Source organism: Rhinatrema bivittatum, chromosome 19 (assembly GCF_901001135.1).
Source record: "Rhinatrema bivittatum chromosome 19, aRhiBiv1.1, whole genome shotgun sequence".
In the NCBI taxonomy this organism is placed as follows: Eukaryota; Metazoa; Chordata; class Amphibia; order Gymnophiona; family Rhinatrematidae; genus Rhinatrema; species Rhinatrema bivittatum.
The window spans coordinates 27,560,192-27,579,946 of NC_042633.1; the positions used below are offsets into that span (position 1 = coordinate 27,560,192).

General features: G+C 49.0%; 1 protein-coding gene across 2 annotated transcripts in view; it reads right to left on the reverse strand.

The window, feature by feature from the left end:
- Window positions 1–15,786: 15,786 nt before the first annotated feature.
- LOC115080644 (zinc finger protein 135-like) overlaps window positions 15,787–19,755 on the reverse strand; it is a 48,399-nt gene continuing 44,430 nt past the window's right edge. For both annotated transcript variants that reach the window (XM_029584962.1, XM_029584961.1), the window contains 2 exons: window positions 19,350–19,460; window positions 15,787–18,314 (listed from right to left, as the gene is read on the reverse strand). In XM_029584962.1, the coding sequence (XP_029440822.1) occupies window positions 17,782–18,314; window positions 19,350–19,460 (644 nt within the window). In that variant the 3' untranslated portion in view covers window positions 15,787–17,781. The remainder of the gene's footprint in view (window positions 18,315–19,349; window positions 19,461–19,755) is intronic.

Below are 19,755 nucleotides of genomic sequence, written 5' to 3' on the forward strand. Positions count from 1 at the left end.
GTCCCTCACTTGCACAGGCCACACTGAGCGGAGAGGTTCCCCATTACCCAGTCACGGCCTGGTCAATCTCTTGGGCTTCAACCATCATAGGCACAAAAACAGGAGAACTTTAATGGGGGAAAAAATGGAGAAGTTACCTGATAATTTCATATTCCTTAGTGTAGACAGATGGACTCAGGACCAATGGGTATAGTATATTCCTGATAGCAGTTGGAGACGGATCAGATTTCAATCTGACATCAGCCCTAATACATATACCCCTGCAGGAAGTGCAGCTCTTCAGTATTCTCTTCAAAAAGCAAATGTGGATATATGTGTGACTGAATAACTTGATTAACTTGAACTGGTTGATGTTATAGCTGGAGACCACCAGTGCACGCAACCGAGAAACGCCGACATCCGGTAGGTATGGGTGTCCTAAGTAGAGGGAAGCTTGGCTTACCAGTGTTTGTCTTGCTCTCGGGGATTGTCTGCAGCCGTGGGCGGGATGCTGAGTCCATCTGTCTAAACTAAGGAAAACGAATTTATCAGGTAAATAAATTTCTCCATTTCCTAGCGCGTAGCAGATGGACTTAGGACCAATGAGATGTACAAAAGCTACTCCCGAACCGCGTGGGAGGCTGCCCGTGGCCCACTTAGTACTGCCCTTGCGAATGCTGTGTCCTCCCGAGCCTGAACATCCAGGCGGTAGAACCTCGAGAAGGTATGAATGGAGGACCATGTTGCCGCCCAACAGATCTCAGCGGGTGACAGTATCTTGGTTTCCGCCCAGGACACTGCCTGGGCTCTAGTGGAATGGGCCTTAACTTGTAGAGGTGGAGGCTTGCCTGCCTCTACGTAGGCTGCCTTGATAACTTCTTTGATCCAGCAGCCTATGGTTGCCCATGAGGCCGCTTCCCCTTGTTTCTTCCCGCTGTGAAGGACGAAGAGGTGGTCCGTCTTTCGTACAGATTCTGACCTTTCCAGATATCGGCGTAGGAGGCTGCCGACGTTAAGATGGCGAAGGCGGCGAGATTCTTCAGAGTCCTCATGCTCATCTGGCGATGACAGCAAGATGGTTTGGTTTAGATGGAAGTGAGAAACCACTTTTAGGAGGAAGGAGGGGACCGTGTGTAGCTGTCTGGATCCCGGTGTGAACCTGAGGAAGGGTTCTCGACAGGACAGTGCTTGAAGGTCGGAGATGCGACAGGCCGAGCAGACTGCCACTAGGAATTCAGTCTTCAGTGTTAGTAGTTGGAGGGACAGACCACGGGTGGGTCTGAAGGAAGCTCCTGCTAGGAAGTCTAGGATTAGATTGCGATTCCATAAAGGTACCAGCCACTTCAGGGGTGCTTGGATCTGTTTTGACCCCTTTCAGGAAACGGGAAATGTCCAGATGAGAGATTAGGCTGCCACCCCCCACCTTGGCTCTGTAGCAGGCTAACGCAGCCACCTGCACCTTAATGGAGTTGAGAGACAATCCCTTCTGTAAGCCATTCTGCAGGCATTCCAGAATTGAGGGAATTTAGACTGTCCACGGGAGGATGTCATGGTCTTCACCCCAGGCTGCGAATATTCTCCATATTTGTTAGGTGGGATAGAGATGTGGAAAACTTGCGTGCTCGGAGCAGAGTGTCAATCACCGCCCCCGAGTATCCGCTCTTCTTCAAGCATGTCCTCTCAATGGCCAGACCGTAAGAGAGAATAGAGTTGGGTCTTCGTGGAGGATTGGGCCTTGTTGGAGGAGGTAGAGGGCTCCCTGTCAGTAGTCTTCACATGTCTGCGGACCACGGCCTTCTTGGCCAGTCCGGGGCCACTAGCAGTACTGGTCCCCTGTGGTGTTCTATCTTGCAGATGATTCCACCCAGTAGCAGCCACGGTGGGAAAGCGTATAGCAGGATTTCCTGTAGCCAGGTCTGGACAAGAGCATCGATCCCTTGGGATTGTGGTTCCCACCTGCGACTGAAGAAGTTAGGAACTTGGGCGTTTGACCGGCTTGCCAGGAGATCCATGGCTGGTATTCCCCAGCGGTTTACTATCAACTGGAAGGCTGTGTTCAACAGCCTCCATTCCCCTGGTCTAGACTTTCTCTGCTGAGGTAATCCACAGTGATGTTGTCTTTTCCCACGATGTGGGCAGCTGAGATCCCTTATAGGTTTGAATCCGCTCACGCCATTAGGAGTTCTATTTCCAGGGACATCTGTTTGCTGCTGGTTCCTCCCTGGCGGTTGATGTAGGCCACTGTTGTGGCGTTGTCCAACATGACTCTGACAGATTCGCCACGGAGTCTGTGACTGAACCGTAGGCAGGCTAGCCTGTCTGCGCATGCTTCCAGTCGGTTGATGTTCCATCCCAACTCTTCCTTGACCCATTGCCTCTGGGCGGTCAGTTCCAGGCAGTGGGCTCCCCACTCTTATAGACTCACATCAGTGGTGAGCAGGATCCAGGTCGGCAGGGATAGCCTTACTCCCTTGCTGAGATGGTCTTTGTGTAGCCACCATTGTAGCTGGGTTCGAACTTCCTCCAGGAGCTGGAGGCGAACGGAGCAATTCTGGGAGATCGGATTCCATCGTGACAGTAGGGAATGCTGTAGGGGTCGCATGTAAGCTCTTGCCCATGGGACCACTTCCAGTGTGGATGACATGAGACAGAGGGCTTGGAGATAGTCCCACACCTTGGGGCGAAGACTGTTTAACAGGTTTTGCAATTGGTTCATCAGCTTTGTTCTCCTTGTAGGAGTCAGAATCACTTTCTCTTATCTGGTATCGAACCAGACTCCCAGGTAATTCCAGAGATTGGGAGGGCTGCAGACAGCTCTTGTTTGTGTTGACCACCCACCAGAGGTTCTCCAGTAGAGTTTTGACTCTGGTGGTCACCTGATGACTTTCCTCTGGTAATTTTGCCCTGATCAGCCAATTGTCCAGCTATGGGTGTACGAGGATTCCTTCTTTCCTCAGTGTCGCCGCCTCTACAACCATGATTTTGGTGAACATTCGGGGTGCTGTGGCTAGCCCGAAGGGTAGTGCTCGGAACTGATAGTGGTGGTCCAGGATCTTGAAGCGTAGAAAATGCTGGTGCTCATGGTGGACCGGAATGTGCAGGTAGGCTTCTGACAGATCCAGGGATGTGAGGAATTCTCCCGGCTGTATCGCTCTTATGACCGAGCGTAGGGTTTACATGCAGAAGTGAGGGACCTTCAGGTGACGGTTGAAGGATTTGAGGTCCAGGATGGGAACGATAAAATAGATGAAATAGTGCCCAGTATTTTGTTGTTGTGTGGGTACCAGCGTTATGGCCTTTAAGGTGAGCAATTTGGTCAGCGTGGTTTCCACTGACATCCTCTTGGAGAGGTCGCGACAGGGAGATTTCACAAATTTGGCTGGAGGAATGTTGTGGAAGTCCAGATAATATCCCTCTTGAAGGATGGTTAGGACCCACTTGTCCGAAGTTATCTCGACCTATCTTTGGTAGAATATGGTAAGCCTACCCGCTATGGCTTCTTCCTGTGGATGGGCCAGCTGATTTTCATGGTGGGGTGCGGCTGGGGCCTGGGCCAGAGCCGGCTCCCTTTTTGTTCCAAAAGGACTGGCCCCTGCCTGCGGGGCGAGATGTTTGATATGTACTTTTGGACATTTTGAAGCGCTGTGATCCCCTGCCCTTAAATGTTCGGGACGAGGGGCACTGGCTTCTCTTGTTCTTGTCCTCCGGTAGCCACGGTAGTGGGGATTCGCCCCATTTTTCAGCTAACTTCTCCAGTTCGCTTCCGAACAGGAGGGTTCCCTTAAAGGGCATTCTCGTGAGTCTCGCCTTGGACGTCGCATCGGCCGACCAGCTTCGGAGCCAAAGTTGACTTCTGGCTGCCATGAGGGATGAAACTCCTCTGGCTGCGGTGCATACCAGGTCGGAGGTCGCATCGTGAGGTCGGAGGTCGCGAGGAATGATACTGCTGGTTCTAATGCTTTGATGGGCGTGGCGGCGTTTCTGGTCTTAGATAAACAGGCATGTGTCACCACAGCACAGCAGGCAGCGATCTGTAGCGACATGGCTGAAATGTTGAATGACTGTTTGAGGATGGATTCCAGACATCTGTCCTGGGCATCCTTGAGTGCTGCTCCTCCCTCGACTGGGATGGTAGTGCGCTTAGCGACTGCGCAGACCATGGCATCCACTTTGGGGAATGTCAGGAGATCTTTGGCAGTGGGGTCGAGGGGGTATATGGCTGCCAGGGTCTGCCCCCCTTTGAACGTGGCCTCCGCAGAATCCCATTCCAAGTCAATCAGCTGTTGGACAGCTTGCAGCAAAGGAAAATGGCGGGAGGTCTGACGGAGTCCCTCGAGGAGGGGGTTCATCTTAGGTTCCCCTGTGGCAGTTGTGCCTGGGATAGCGAGCTCTTTCAAGCTGTTTGCCACGAGGTCTGAAAGCTAGTCTTTGGTGAAGAACCGCCTCATGGTTCGGTAGGGTTCCGTTCCTGGAGGGATTTCTCCTTCCTCCAGGGAGTCTTGATCCTCGTCCGAAGTGTCCATGTTTTCAATGCTGGGGCTTTTGGGCAGGCGAGGCACTTCTCTGGGTTTAAAGGGTCCTGGGATGTTAGGGTCCTCTGGGGGAGGCTGTGGCATCAGGGGCGCCGGTTGCATGTGGACAAAGTTTTATGTATGCCTTTGAAGAATTCTACCCAGGAGAAATAAGCTGGATCTGAATTGAGAGGTGCTGCGTCCCTGGGGAGCCCTGTTTGAAGGAGGCTCCCGCTGGGGGTTGCGAGGTCCAGTGTACTGGCGGTGGATCCAGTTCCCAGTACCAGCTGGGGAGGACCTTGGGCTGGATCATCCAGGGCCTCCTCGCACTGTATACATAAGGCCGTGGCCTCTTCATGCTGCGCAGCGGCCCTGGGCCTTAAGCTTCTTGTCCGGTAGTGCCATGGTTTGTGTGTGCCGAAAAACTCCGGTTTGTGCATTCAAGTGTACGTGGGGAGGCTGAGTTATGCGCTCTGGGTGCACTGAAGTTGTGCGTGTAGGTCGGATGCGCACTCAAAGAGATGCATGCGCCGCTGTGCGCATGGGGTTTACTTATGCACTTGGCCCAGTTGAGCGGGTGGCTGTGCGCCCAGCGCCCTTGTGCATGTCGCTGGTATGTGCACAGAACAAATCGGCAGACAGGGCGGCAAACAAATGGAAACGGCGACCACGTGGGAGGGCCCTCATATCGAACCAGGGTCTAGCCTGGATAGGGCTGATCAATCCAGTAGCGCTGAGGCCAGCTGGGAATCTGTGCAGCTATTCGAGCCTCTGAGACTGGAGACTTTTTAAGAAGTTTTCTACCTTACATTGTCTCTGCATTTCCCGGTCTCGTTCCGGGCAGTCTCTGGCTGCGGGGGGAGAGGGAAAGTACCTTCACCACCACGCTCGAATCTGTACTCTATGCCGGGGGCCGGCTGCTGGACAGAGGCCTACCTCTGAGGGATCGCGGAAATCACCTCAGGAATCTCAACTGGGGGAGGTACCCAACGGCTGTCACCGCAGGAGAGCGGGGGTCATATGTAGTGGTAAGATTCTTAATATGGTTTTCTTTGGTAACATTACTCTAACGCTATGCTAGCATGCATAGAGTCCCGAACTGCTATGGAGCCGGAGAAATACTGACGAGCATGGCATCCTGCAGGGGTATATGTACTAGAGCTGACGTCAGATTAAATCTGATCCGTCTTGAACTGCTATCAGGAGTACACTATGCCCATTGGTCCTGAGTCCATCTCCTACATGCTAGGAAATGAGTCATTTTATTCCCTAGATTATAATACTGAACAAAACCAGGAAAACAAACACTGCTAAATTCCTTGGTACAATAAAATGCAAACTGAAAACAAAGGTCCCCTGCAACAGCCACTGACAATAGCATGGCAGTTGGAACATATCACAACTGGGCTAGCCCCTGCCTCCTGATTTACAAACAGGTTATTGTGGGAAATTCCCATGGGGTACACCACAGTGCTGGATGGGAAAACCTCCAGACTGGTGGGACTTAATGCAGGCTGGGAACAGTTGGCAGATGAATTTACCTCTTCCCTAGTGAGGTTTTGCCTGTTCTGTCTACCCTGATTACACAGTGGTAGGGGAGAAAGGGTGGGATACTGTAGCAGCTCATCTTCTGATTCTTCTTCTATTGGGATGTCAAAATTTTGGAGTGTCTGAATTTGGAAAACTTTGTCATGGTGAGTTCCAACACTATGATAACACTAATAAACTCAATAGTATGAGTGTTTAGAAGCCATTTATGTGTTAAGATGTTATTTATTTGTGTGTCAAAAGAAGGCACTATTAACTAATTGGCTTCCCTGTTGAAACAATTTTATTTATAAATAAACCTTTGTATTTTGACTTTTCCTAAATTAGTCACAAGGTGGATTATATTGAAAAATATATGAACATTGACCACGTCAGTAATGCATATGTATTCAGATATGACCTAATCAGGGAGGATCAGAGTTGAAATAATTTGGATAAGAAGTAATACATTGGATAGCAATAAAGGAAAATTGGTCCTTACCTGCTAATTTTTGTTCCTGTAAGAACATGCCATAGTGGGTCAGACCAAGGGTCCATCAAGCCCAGCATCCTGTTTCCAACAGTGGCCAATCCAGACCATAAGAACCTGGCAAGTACCCAAAAAGCTGTAGTACCAAGGATCAGTCTATACTGCTGGGGTTGTGTCTCCTTTCCAGCAGATGGAGTCAGAGAAAAAACTGAAAGGGCACCCCCTCTAAACTTGGTGTGCCACCTGTGATCCTTCAGTATAAACAATACCATAGCAGAATAACCAATTAAAGGATAAAACCCCCCCAACCATAACAACAAATGGCTACAACAGGTTTGGTCAAAAAAAGAACTGTATAACATATGTATAAGGAAGGCTTCTTCCTGTCCCTGGAAAGAATTCTGCCGAAGAAACATACAGAATGGACGCTCCAAGTTCCAAGGGTAGGGGTCTGGACTGATCCTTGGTACTACAGGAACGAAGATTAGCAGGTAAGGACTAGTTTTCCTTTCCCTGTACATACCAGGATCAGTCCAGACTGCTGGGATGTACCCAAGCTGCCCTAATTGGGGTGGGACCTGGAGAGTGCCGCGTGAAGAACACTGCTGCCAAAGCAGTAGACATCCGGCTCACGGATGTCCACACTGTAATGCTTCGCAAAAGTATGCAACGATTTCCAAGTCGCTGCTCTACAAATCGCCTGCGGCAAAACTAACTGGCTCTCTGCCCAAGAAGCCGCCTGAGACCTGGTGGAATGCACTTTCAAGCCTTCAGGGATATTACCACCAGCACAAATATAAGTGGAGGTGATGGCTTCCTTCAACCACCTAGCAACCGTAGCTTTGGATGCCTTGTGACCCTTCTTAGGGCCACTCCATAAGACAAACAAATGATCTGACAACTGAAAAGCATTGGTCACCTCTAGATAGCGAAGGAGAACCCACTGCACATCCAACTTATGCAGATCCCAATCCGGTGAAGCAGCAGGATCCAAATTCGGGAAAGCCGGCAACTCTACCGTCTGATTTAAATGAAAACCCAATACTGCTTTAGGCAGGAAAGATGGCATGGTTTGGAGAGAAACACCCGAATCAGAAATACAGAGATATGGGTCCCGACCTGACAAAGCTTGAATCTCCGATAGCTGCCGTGCGGAGGTAACTGCCACCAAGAAAACGGTCTTGAGAGTCAAGTCCTTCAACGTGGCCCGCCGAAGGGGCTCAAAATGGAAGCCCACATAAGCCACAGAGAACCAAATTCAAACTCCACGAAGGACAAATCTGACTGGAGGAGGCAAATGTTTGGCCCCCTTCAAAAAATGGGACACATCCGGATGAGCTGCCAGCGAAACCCCGTCAATCTTGCCCCACAGACAACCCAGGGCCGCGACCTGTACCCGGAGAGAACTGCAAGCCAGACCTTTCTTCAGGCCATCATGCAAAAAGGCTAGAATTTGCACCACAGAAGCCCAACGTGGGGACAAATTAAACCCACACCACCACGAGTCGAAACTCTTCAAACGAATATAGGCCAACGATGCGGACGTTTTCCGTGCTTGCAGAAGGGTAGAAATAACAGAATCTGAATACCCTCTCTTTGTCTCCTCTCATAAGCCAGGCTGCTAGACAAAAGCGATCCACGCGATCGAAAAATATTGGACCTTGTCAAAGAAGATTAGGAAAATGGGTGAGACGCACAGACCGTCGATCGCCAAGGTGATCAGATCCTTCGGGGCCACTCTGGAGCTACAAGGATGACAGACCCCACGTGGGATTCTGACGCAAGACCTTGCCCACTAGGGGCCAAGGAGGAAACATGTATAGCAGAACGTGGTGAGGCCATGGAAGGACGAGGGCATCCACCCCTTCCGACCCGTGATCTCTCTGATGACTGAAGAATCGAGCCGCCTTTGCAATTGTCCGAGTCGCCATCAGATCGAGATGTGGAACCCCCAGCGATGAGTGAGAAGCCGGAAGGCTGTGTCAGACAATTCCCACTTAAAAAACAAAGCGGTAGCCGATCCAGTGAGCTGTGTAACAGTGACGACAATAGGAATCGGATAAAAGCAAGCCCTTTATTAAAACGCCCGACTCTGGCCGAGTCGGGCGTTTTAATAAAGGGCTTGCTTTTAGACAATTCCCACTTGCCAGGATCCAGATGCTGTTAGCTGAGAAAATCCGCCTGAACTTTGTCTATCCCGGCTATGTACGAGGCTGCTAGCCGGATCAGATGGCACTCTGCCCAAGCCATGGGCCGGTCGGCCTCCAAGGCTACCAGTCAGCTTCTGGTTCCCCCTTGACGGTTGATGTAGGCCACCTTCGTCACGTTGTCTGACAAGACTCGTACCGTACGCTGAGCGACCAGAGGGAGAAAGACGCGCAACGCCAGGCGTACTGCCCTGGTCTCCAACTGATTTATGGACCACGTTTCCTGATAACTCGTCCAACGACCCTGAGCGGATTGTGACTGGCAAACTGCCCCCCAACCAAAGAGGCTGGCATCAGTTGTGACTATTACTGACTGTGGTTCCTCCAGGTCCATCCCCCGTAACAAGTGGGCCAGGATCAACCACCAATCGAGACTGGACCTGGCTGGTTCCAAGAGGGGCAACGGTAGGCGTAACTCCTCCGATTTCGGATCCCAACAAGAAAGCAACGCTCATTGTAATGGTCTCATGCGCAAAACACCCAGGGAACCACTTCCAGGGTGGACGCCGTGGAACCAAGTACCTGTAAATAATCCCACACTATGGGAAGGGGTAGCAACAATAGCCAACTGATTCGCGCCCTTAACTTGTGCATCCTCTCCTGAGTGAGGAAGACCTTGCCGACCAAAGTATCGAAGCGTGCTCCTAAGAAGGTGAGGACCTGAGATGGTACCAACTGGCTCTTGGCAAAGTTGACCACCCAACCAAGAGACTGGAGCAGGAGCAGAACCGTGCGTACCGCCAACCAACAGAGGCACTCTGACTTGGCCCGGATGAGCCAATCATCTAGGTAGGGGTGAACCAAGATCCCTTCTCGCCGGAGGGCCGCTGCAACCACCACCACCATCACCTTGGAGAAGACCCGGGGAGCCGTTGCCAACCCGAACGGGAGTGCTTGGAACTGATAATGCTCCCCCAGAACCATGAATCGGAGAAACCGCTGATGACGCTCGCGGATTCCTATGTGAAGATACGCCTCGGTCAGGTCCAAAGAGGCCAAATATTCTCCCGAGTGGACGGCCGCAATGACAGAGCGGAGAGTCTCCATGCGAAACCGGGGCACCCGAAGAGCTCGGTTGACTGTCTTCAAGTCCAATATCGGACGGAAGGACCTCTCTTTCTTTGGGACTACAAAATAGATGGAGTACCTGCCGGACCTGCGCTCCTCCGGAGGAACCGGAACAAGGGCCCCCAGGGATTTCAACCGATTCAGGGTTTGCCCAACCACTTCTTGCTTGGCTCGAGACCCGGCGGGAGAAATCAAACAGATCCCATAACGGGCGGGCAAAATCCAACTCGTAACAGTTTGCGATGATATTGAGGACCCACTGATCCGACGTGACTTGACTCAGTCCTCGAGAAACTGGGAGAGGCAGCCGCCCACCACTGGGACTGGGGAGAAGGTCTGAACACCTTCATTGGGACGGCTTGACTCCCGTGGCTCCTTGGGAGCCCCCATCACGAAATGGCCTGCGGCCACGAAAGGAAGTAGGCCAAGTCTGAGATCTCAGAGTCTGTTGTCTGGCAGGAAAGGCGGGGGCCCTCGTCTGCTGAAATCTGCACTGTCCCCTAAAACGGTAACACGCCGCACCAAAGGGTCTGGAAGACTTGGGCTTATGTTCCGGCAACTTATACACCTTGTTCTCCCCGAGAGACTTGATAAGGGTGTCCAGCTCCTCACCAAACAACAATTTTCCTTTAAAAGGAAGATTGCCCAACTGAGTTTTAGAAGAAACATCAGCCGACCAGTTTCAGATCCAAAGAAGCCTCCTAGCGGAGACCGCAGTTGCCATGTTGCACGTAGAAGCCCATAGCAGATCATATAATGCATCCGCCGTGTAAGCCAACACGGCCTCCTCCAGTGGTAACTCCTGGGAGGTGACCATTTGCTGGACCCACCCGAGGGTCGCCCGCTGCATGAGGCTACTGCAGACCACTGCCTGAACACACAGCGCTGACCCCTCGAAGAGTCGCTTGAGGAGAACCTCAAGCCACCGATCCTGCAAATCCTTAAGCGCAGTCGCTCCTGTTACGGGAATGGTCGTCCGCTTAGTGACCGCAGAAACAGACGCATCCACCTTGGGGATCTTGAGAATGTCAAAGGCCTCCTCGGGCAAGGGATAGAGCTTTTCCATCGCCCTTCCCACTCGCATGGTCGCCTCAGGAGATTCCCACTCATGAGTTACCAGCTGCATGTACATCGGATGAAAGGGAAAAGTCTTGGGAGGGGCCCGTAGCCCCGAGAGTACCGGATTCCCCTGAACCAGCTCAGAGCTGGGGATTGGCGCATCAACGTCCAGCTCAGCCAGAACATGGGGGGAGCAAAGGATCCAACTCCTCCTGCCAAAATAAGCGGAAAACCCGGGGATCGTCCCCCTCTACTGGGGTGGATTCATAAACATCCCCATCTATATTTTGGAGGAGTGGATCCAGGAAAGACCCCAAAGGACCAGGGGCCGGAGTCACATCAGGGACCGAAGGGACATTTAGGGCCGTGGTACGTCTCGCGACATTTGTGGGAGGAGGTTCCACATCCTGTTGATGCGCTTCCGCCTCCAAAAAAGCTTTATGCATCAATAATATAAGTTTTGATGAAAAGGTTGCCTGGCCCTTTAAGAGCTCCGTCGGGGGAGGGCAGAGATAGAGTTCGAGGAGGGGGTGGGCCCTGGATCTCGCAGCCAGACCAGACTTAAGCTGGGAGGAAAAAGAGGAGAATCCTCTCCCTCAGCAGGCAGGGAACAGACAAAATGTCCACCCATCCCACACCAGCCGGCGATGGAGCTTCATGCGATGGGGAGCGCCGGCCCGAGTCCCATGGCAAAAACGCCCCGAAAACCCCTCCTGAAAAAGCCTTCCCCCCCACCCCCCCCGGAGCCAGCGGGCGCAAACCCCAGTCGGCGAAAGACGCAGCCCCAACTCCCCACAGGCTGTGCACGACAACCCTCGCGGCATCCCAGAGGCATCTGGGCAACACGGTAGGAAAAAAAAGTAAGAGGCACCAGCAAAAGATAAGCGCTGCCGAACTACGGCCTTCTGGAGCTCTGGGAGGACTGCGCGGGGGGGAGCTCAGCACAGCACGCAGCACCCAAGGAAAACCTCGTCTCGGGGCGCCGAAGGGAGGGACCGGCCCACCGGTTAATCCCCCTCCAGAGAAGATCACGCCTCCGGGGTCAAGGCTCCCGGAGCGTCCAGCCCCAGCCTTACCTCTACTGCAGCTGGTGTGGAAACCTGTAAAAGAAAAGGGGTTTTTTTTCCAACAAACTTTCAATAAATTTGATGTAGCCAAAGGTGTTATTTTCTTCTTAGAGTCTAATAACTCTGGAAAGAAAAAATGTAAAGGATCAGGACCGCAGGTTCTGTCTACCTCCTCTGCTGAGAGTCAGAGGATCGCAGGTGACACACCAAGTTAAGAGAGGTGCCTTTTCAGTTTTTTCTCTGACTCCCATCTGCTGGAAGGGAGACAACCCCAGCGGTCAGGACTGATCCTGGTACATACAGGGAATAGAAATTGCAAAGAATATAAGTAATGGGTGATTTTTCAAAGGAGTTACACATGTAAATGTAACCTATCAGCGATTTTCAAACGGGTAAAACCTATTTGACAATTCAATGTCATAGCAATTTTCAGAAGCCCAGTCACATGGATAAAATACACTTCCATTTTTAAGGATGTAAGTGCTTTTGGAAAATAGTGCTCATTTATTTGGGGGCCTAAGATGTAATTTTTGAAAGGATTTCGGCTCTTAAAACTGGGTTTTGCCCATGTAAGTGTACTTTACTCGCATTAGGTGGGCTTTTGAAAATTGCTGTGATATATACTATTGAATTGTCAATGGGTTTTACATGCAGAAATGGGCTTTTGAAAATTGCTACAACAGTATGTTACATTTATGAGTGCAACTCCTTTGAAAACTGCCTCCTAGGAGTACAACTTTGATCGATAGGTTAAGCACCTGGTGCAGCGCTATAAGAGCCAATTCAGTTGAATTAGCCCAGTAGTGGATGATCAGGGTTGGCTCTAGAGCAAATGGTGCCCTGGACAAAAAGTGTCTCCCCACCTGAGGATGTGCCCCATCCATGCCCAGTCTCCTCCCCCAAGCATTCCCTGGTAGTGTTACTGGCCCCCCTTATGCCTCCGTACCCCTGCTTAGACTATCAGGGAGTCTTCTTTTAGGAAGGTGGGGGGGGGGGGGGGGGGGTCTGCTGCCTCAGACTGAACTGTGTCACCATATTGTTTACCAAGGACTCCAAGCTCCTTTGCTGGGTGGTGACTCCCAATACAGAACCCAGCATTGAGTGCCTGTAGTTGGGAGTATGTGGAGGAGAACAGGTCCAGAATAGGGCAAAAGGTACCCACCTTTCTTTGGTACCACAACATTGAATCCAATCCTGCCCCTGTTGAACATTCAGGATCAGAACCACTGCCCCAGATGCAGAAGCCACAGAAACACAGTCTATACAGCTTCCAACAGGAAATCATAAAGCATTTGAAAAAAGGATGGGAAAACCCACTTCCAGTTTAAGGTTAACAACTACCTGCCAAGCCTTTGTACTGCAAAGCGACCTCCTGCACCTACTTTGGAAGGTCTGTGAATTTCTGGACCACGGCCAGATTCCATTGATAAAGTTTTGAAGCGACTGCAATCGACCATAGAAGCCCTGGTCAGGGGCCAACCTCCCCACTTTGCATGGCTGAAAGCACAGCTGAAGCTAGTCGTGATGTCCTTTTAGGCTTGTCTTCAGCAAAGCCAGGGACTTTCAATTCCTGCCCGTGCTTTCACCAGCTTTTATAAACCTTCTCCAGAAAGCGTACCCTAGAAGGAAAGTTTGGTTCACCTTGCTTTGGACATTTAAACTGCTGACCAGTTACACAGTCACAGCAAACAACCTTTCAACTAGAATGGAAGCGATACACTTAGCCGAAGCCTGGACCAACTCATATGAGGGGTCTGCCAAAAAGAGTGCCCCTCCTACCTCGTGCCATCTAAGCTGCATCCTCCAGAATAGTCTCCTCCATTCTAAGAAACTTTCCGGTCTGTGCTCAGACAGATGCAATCCTGCCCTGGCAAATAGCAGCCTACAGCCCAAAGCAGAAAATATCCTGGGCATCGTTGAGGGCAGAACCTCTTCCCCAGAATAGTGGTCATCTTACTGACGGCACAAACAAGTGTGTCCTCTTCAGGAAATCCCACTTTTTCACTTTCCTGAAGCTGGAGGGGATATAACCTTGGCCTAGTCTTACCCCTTTAAAAATGTTAACTGAGGTATCCCATCGCACAGAAATTAAATCCTTACCCATGCCACCGAAACGCATTGAATGGCTTCCTTACACTCAACATTATAGGGTCTTCCAAGCTACCAAATTCCTATTCTCTTATTTATTCATTTGACTGTCCAGCTTTTTTAGGGGCTGTGAAGCTATGCGAGAAAGTTCTTCAGTGGAATAACCAAACCGTAGCCAACTTATCCTCTGTCTTAGGGGAACATTACTCATCTTCTGACTCTGCCAATTTCCTTACCTTAGAGGTGAATTTTAAAAGGAGATACATATGTAAATGTAACATGCTATCATAGCAATTAAAAAAAACACATTTACACACAAAGGGCACTTAATTGTGAATATCCTACAGCCAATCAAGACAGATTGTAGCAGTTTTCAAAAAACCATTTAACGGGCAAAATGCATGTGTGTATAAAACCCAATTTTAAGCATGGAAATGCGTTTTTAAAAATCGGGCCCACAACTGACCCCTAAAACCACAGGACTTTCTTCTGTCCCAGTCCTTCTCTACTTTTTTTTTTTCCCCATTCTTTAGCATTCCCAAGCGAAGTTCACAGGGAGAGGGTCCCACTGCAGAGAAACCCGGTGCTGCACTCTGCTGTATAAAGATGTGCCTGGTGCAAATAAACATTACACAAACTCCATGAGTACAGAAACCCACGGGCGAGGATGGAGTCCCATCTCCACTTCAAGAAACGGGCACCGCTCCTCTTGGAACTCCACCTGGAAGCGCTGCGGTCCAGAATGCGGCAATGCTCGAGCCAGCCAGAACCAGCATAAGAACATAAAAACATGCCATACTGGGTCAGACCAAGGGTCCATCAAGCCCAGCATCCTGTTTCCAACAGTGGCCAAAAGAACCTGGCAAGTATCCAAAAACTAAGTCTATTCCATGTTACCATTGCTAATGGCAGTGCTATTCTCTAAGTGAACTTAATAGCAGGTAATGGACTTCTTCTCCAAGAACTTATCCAATCCTTTTTTAAACACAGCTATACTAACTGCACTAACCACATCCTCTGGTAACAAATTCCAGAGTTTAATTGTGCGTTGAGTGAAAAAGAACTCTCTCAGATTAGTTTTAAATGTGCCACATGTTACCTTCATGGAGTACCCCCTAGTCTTTCTACTATCCGAAAGAGTAAATAACCGATTCACATCTACCCGTTCTAGACCTCTCATGATCTTAAAGACCTCTATCATATCCCCCCTCAGCCATCTCTTCTCCAAGCTGAACAGTCCTAACCTCTTTAGTCTTTCCTCATAGGGGAGCTGTTCCATTCCCCTTATTTTGGTAGCCCTTCTCTGTACCTTCTCCATCGCAATTATATCTTTGAGATATGGCGACCAGAATTGTACACACAGAGGCCCTGCTCGGAGTACTACCCTCTCGCAGTCTGAGATGGCCTCTGTTCCCACTACAGCAGCAAGCATGCCAGCAGGAATGGCTTACAGACAAGCCTGCCTGATGCAGCCTTTCCAGGGCAGATGACTTTGCATACTGCCAGCTCTCCCTCTCCTCCCCACAAGAGCTACTGCGGCTTCCCCCTCCCAGCATCTGATAGCACAATCCATCTGCACTGGAAAGCGAGTGCTTCCTGCACTCCTGAAGGGGTGCCATTGCATCCTCCCAGCCCCTTAGACAAACCGTTCGGTATCTGCCGCTTTCTATTTGGAATTTTTTTATACAGCTTTAACAAGCAGGAACCAGGGTCAGCAACAGTGCGCAGTAGAAGAGAGGAACCTTTAGGTTGGGGTTTTTTTTTTTTTTCTTTAAAAGGGGACAAGCATGGGGAGGAAGGAAGAGGGGTAAGTCCAGTCCCAACTGACTTTCAAGAGCCTGCTCACTGCTTCTACAATCAGCACACAGATTATTTCATCAACACAACAAACATTAAAGAGGAGGAAGCCTGTGGAAAATATTAGGCCACTAAAACAATTCCAACAGGCTGCCACTATCTCTTACTCTCTTTTAAAGACATGCACATATGAAAGACATTGTCCCACACATTTATGAGTGACCAAAAAAATAAAAATGGCAGAAGTAGTCATACAAATGCATTATTGTATCTTAATTACAATTTAGCAGACTAACAAAGTGTGTTAATACTATCAGTCCCACATGGACCCGCTTATGGTTGCCGTGTTCCATTGTATCCTCCAGTTGACAATGATGTCCGAACTGGCCCTGACCAATGCTTTCCCTAAGATACAAGAGATATGGTCCAAGCCATACATTAATTTCCTGGTACCCATTTCATTCAGAAGGATGCAGATTCTTTCCCCCTCCTCTGAAAAAGTCAAGTGTTTCAGCATTAAAAGTACTTCTTTTACATGTTGATCCTGGTAGCTAGTGCCATTCGGAGTCAAACGTAACTCGAACTTTTGCTGTGGTAGACAAATGTCCAGTCTCAGGCCCTAACAGGATAGGACTTTGTCAATGGGTAAAGGTGAGGAGCAAAGAATTTACTTTGAAGAACCTCCCTATGTATTTAAATTTAGTAGTTGAGTTACCACTTAAGAGGTGATTTAAAACAGTGCACAGTGAAATTGTTAAAACAGAGCAGATTAACATTGCAAGGCATTACAGGGTATGAATTGTCAAACTTTCAAATGCGTCTCTACTATCTATTTCTGCTACACTAGTTGGTGTCTTTGCCTACAGCGATGAGCTGGTTCATCAGTCCTGGAGTCTGGATTGCTTGATTCCTCTATCTGTCCTGTGCCAGTGCAACGATGTTACTGTCATCCTCGGAGTTACACATTTAGCAAGCTGCAGACCGATTGGCTGTTGAAGGATAGCTTAAGAGATTTCAGATGGAGTCTGATTTAGCAAGGGATTTATTAGGCATGAAAGTGCTGTCATAATGCCTTCAGAGCTACGATTTTGTACCTTCTCATAGCGCTAGAAAGATTTTAGCTCTTTATGGAATACACTAGCTATAGCATCTGGAGCAAATTCCAATTTGAATCCTTTTCTGCTTTGCTTTCTACTTCATGTGTAACACAGATGTTGCCCATTCTTTGCTCTCCTTTAGTCTCTGACTCCTGCTTCCTTGTGTTTCAGAGGATTTTGGGCAAAGTTCCTTCACTCACATTCTCTCCTAGTTTCTCAGTGTTTTTGGGATATGTAAGATTTGCAGGTTCTCCCATCTAGTTTCATCAACCAATTTTAGACATGGGCCATCCATCAACATTTTGTGATTTAAAACCAAATTCAGATATCTCTGGCATCCAAGATCTCTCTAACTAGTCCATTTTTCTAGCTTCTTAGAACCCTATCTCATAATATAATACTGGCACAGTCACCTCAACGCAGTCGGCTCTTGGGGCTTGCTCAATTTCAGATCATGGATGTCATGTTTTCTGTCCTTCTGTTCTTGTTGTCCTACCTTACTGAGCCATCTCTAGGTTATCAACACTTTGTCCTTTATCCTCATCCTCTGTAACCACTAATTTGGTATCAAATAAGGTTGCTTTTTCTCCCATGAGTTTTATGAAGAGGCCTCACCACTTTCAAGAAAATGGCAGCCACTTTGGCATAGCACATGTAAAACATATCCACCACCAACTCATTACTGACAGGAGGACCAATTTGTAGTAGCTGAGGGTATTTTTAGATCCTGATTTATTTAATGTTATATTTATTTTTGTGAACTAAAATAGCTGACTTTAGCCACATTCAGGATCTGGTTGGCTGTTCTATTCCTAGTATGTGTAATACACATATGGTACATTCTTGTTCTGAGTCTCTAGTAAACAAAGTTTTCCTTATTTTTCTGCACGGTTACTTCCTTACACTCCTCTTCTCTCCCGTGTGGCTCTTCTGATGAAGTTTGAGAGAATAACTTTGGCTGTAGCTCTTGCTACATTGTGTACACTTGTATGGTTTCTCCCCAGTGTGGGTTCTCATGTGAACAGTAAGCGTAGAGTTCCTGCTAAACCTCTTCTCGCACTCTCTACACTGGAAGGGTCTCTCACCCGTGTGGGTCCTCTTATGAACGGTCAGGGTCGAGTTAGCCCTAAAGCCCCTGCCACATACAGAGCAAACATGCATTTTCTCCATGCCATGCTTCCTCTCATGTTTCACAATGTCATTAAAGCTGAAAGGATGGTCTCCAAGTGGAGAGGGTTGCTGCTCCCCATGGGGGGAGAGCTTGTCGAAACCTCTCTCACAGCCAGCGCTCTTCAGGGTCCTGCATCCCGAAAGGTGGCCTTGCTGCCGGACCGCTATCCCGGATGTGGCTTCCAGCAGCTGGAGCTCCTCCAGCCATTCCTCAGGATGCTTGTCGTTCCCTTCCTGGTCTATAGTTCCATCCCCTGGAGAAGAATGAGAATGATAGCGAGCAGGAAAAGTCAAACTGGGGTAAGGGCCTTCAGCGTTCTAAGACCTGACTCTGTGTCTATGTTTGTCTGTGCTACTGCCAGATCCACCTCTCTCTCTCTCTCTCTCTCTAAACTGCATCAGATGGATACCAGTTCAGCTAATAATGCTGGATGTTTCTGGAGCTGCCCACATTTCTCTCTTCTCATCTAAACACATCTGAAGAGGAACATGTCACAGCAGCAGTGGCAAGGAGTTACTTTAAGGATCTGGAGTATGAAATCACGTATTTGTGTTTCTATTTAAGAACACACTCTTAATATGGGGCTATTTCCAGAACTGCCTGCATAAAGACAAAGATTACATGGACCTTTACTCCATAGCCTTTGTACCAATGCTCAAAGCTTAAGTATGCGTGTACTTTAATTTTAAAATGGCTGTGGGTAGAAAGTACATGCACTCACTTGCACCTTCTTTTTTTCAGGCAGAGTTCTGCTTGAAAGTCCTCAAATAGATTTGAAAACACAATCTATAGCCATTCTTCTCCCTTCTCTCATGTAAACACAACCCCAGGAATGTCTCCTCTCAATGTGGCTAAATGTCTGTGCATTGTGGAACAATCTGCAGACTTTTAGCTGCATTGATAGCAAAGTGTCAGTTAAAGTGGGTAAAATGCTTTTTACTTGCAGAAGTGACTGAAAATTGGCCTCTACCTGTCCTGGCTTTATCCCCCCTCTGCTGTTATGACCGTGGAGCTCCAGTTTCTCTAGAAAAAATAAGAGCTATAATGCCCTGCATGTAATAGAGGGAACGGGAAGGGACGAGGGACAAAAGATGGCTGGGTTCAGCTTGTCTTTAGTAACACAAAACCATCAAGTAATCCTACACTATCCCTTCAGAGTATAGAGCCATAATGTCAATATGAACTGGACTGCCTAGAAGGGCCGACCAGGTCAAAATAATACTGCTGGAGCACCATATGGTGAAAGGGCTCATTCAACTACCCCTTCCCATCAGATTCTCTTACTCACTTGGGGGAGTCACAATGCTTTCTCCTCCATCCGAGTCATCGTAGTCCATGGAGTACTCTTCTTCTTCTTCCTTAATAATTAACAAAAGGTCAGGGTTGGCGGTGGCATAACCTGTTAGCAGAGAGAAAGAAATGGCCTCGATGTACTTTTCACTGCAATGCTCAGAGCTGGGCCAACCGATGGGGTCCAGAAGAATTTCAGGTGGATCTGAATCTTTTCAGTAAGTTGTTATCATCCCATACTAGCTTTATGGATTCGTTCTAAAGTGGAGGTTGCCAAGTCCATGCCCCCTTCAAGGGACTTGCAATATTTCCCTGCTGGTTGTAAATAGAAGGGAAGACACACAAAACAGGCAAGGGGATGAGTTAGCCAAAGGTGGCATTGGAATTTCCATCATAGAGGTTTA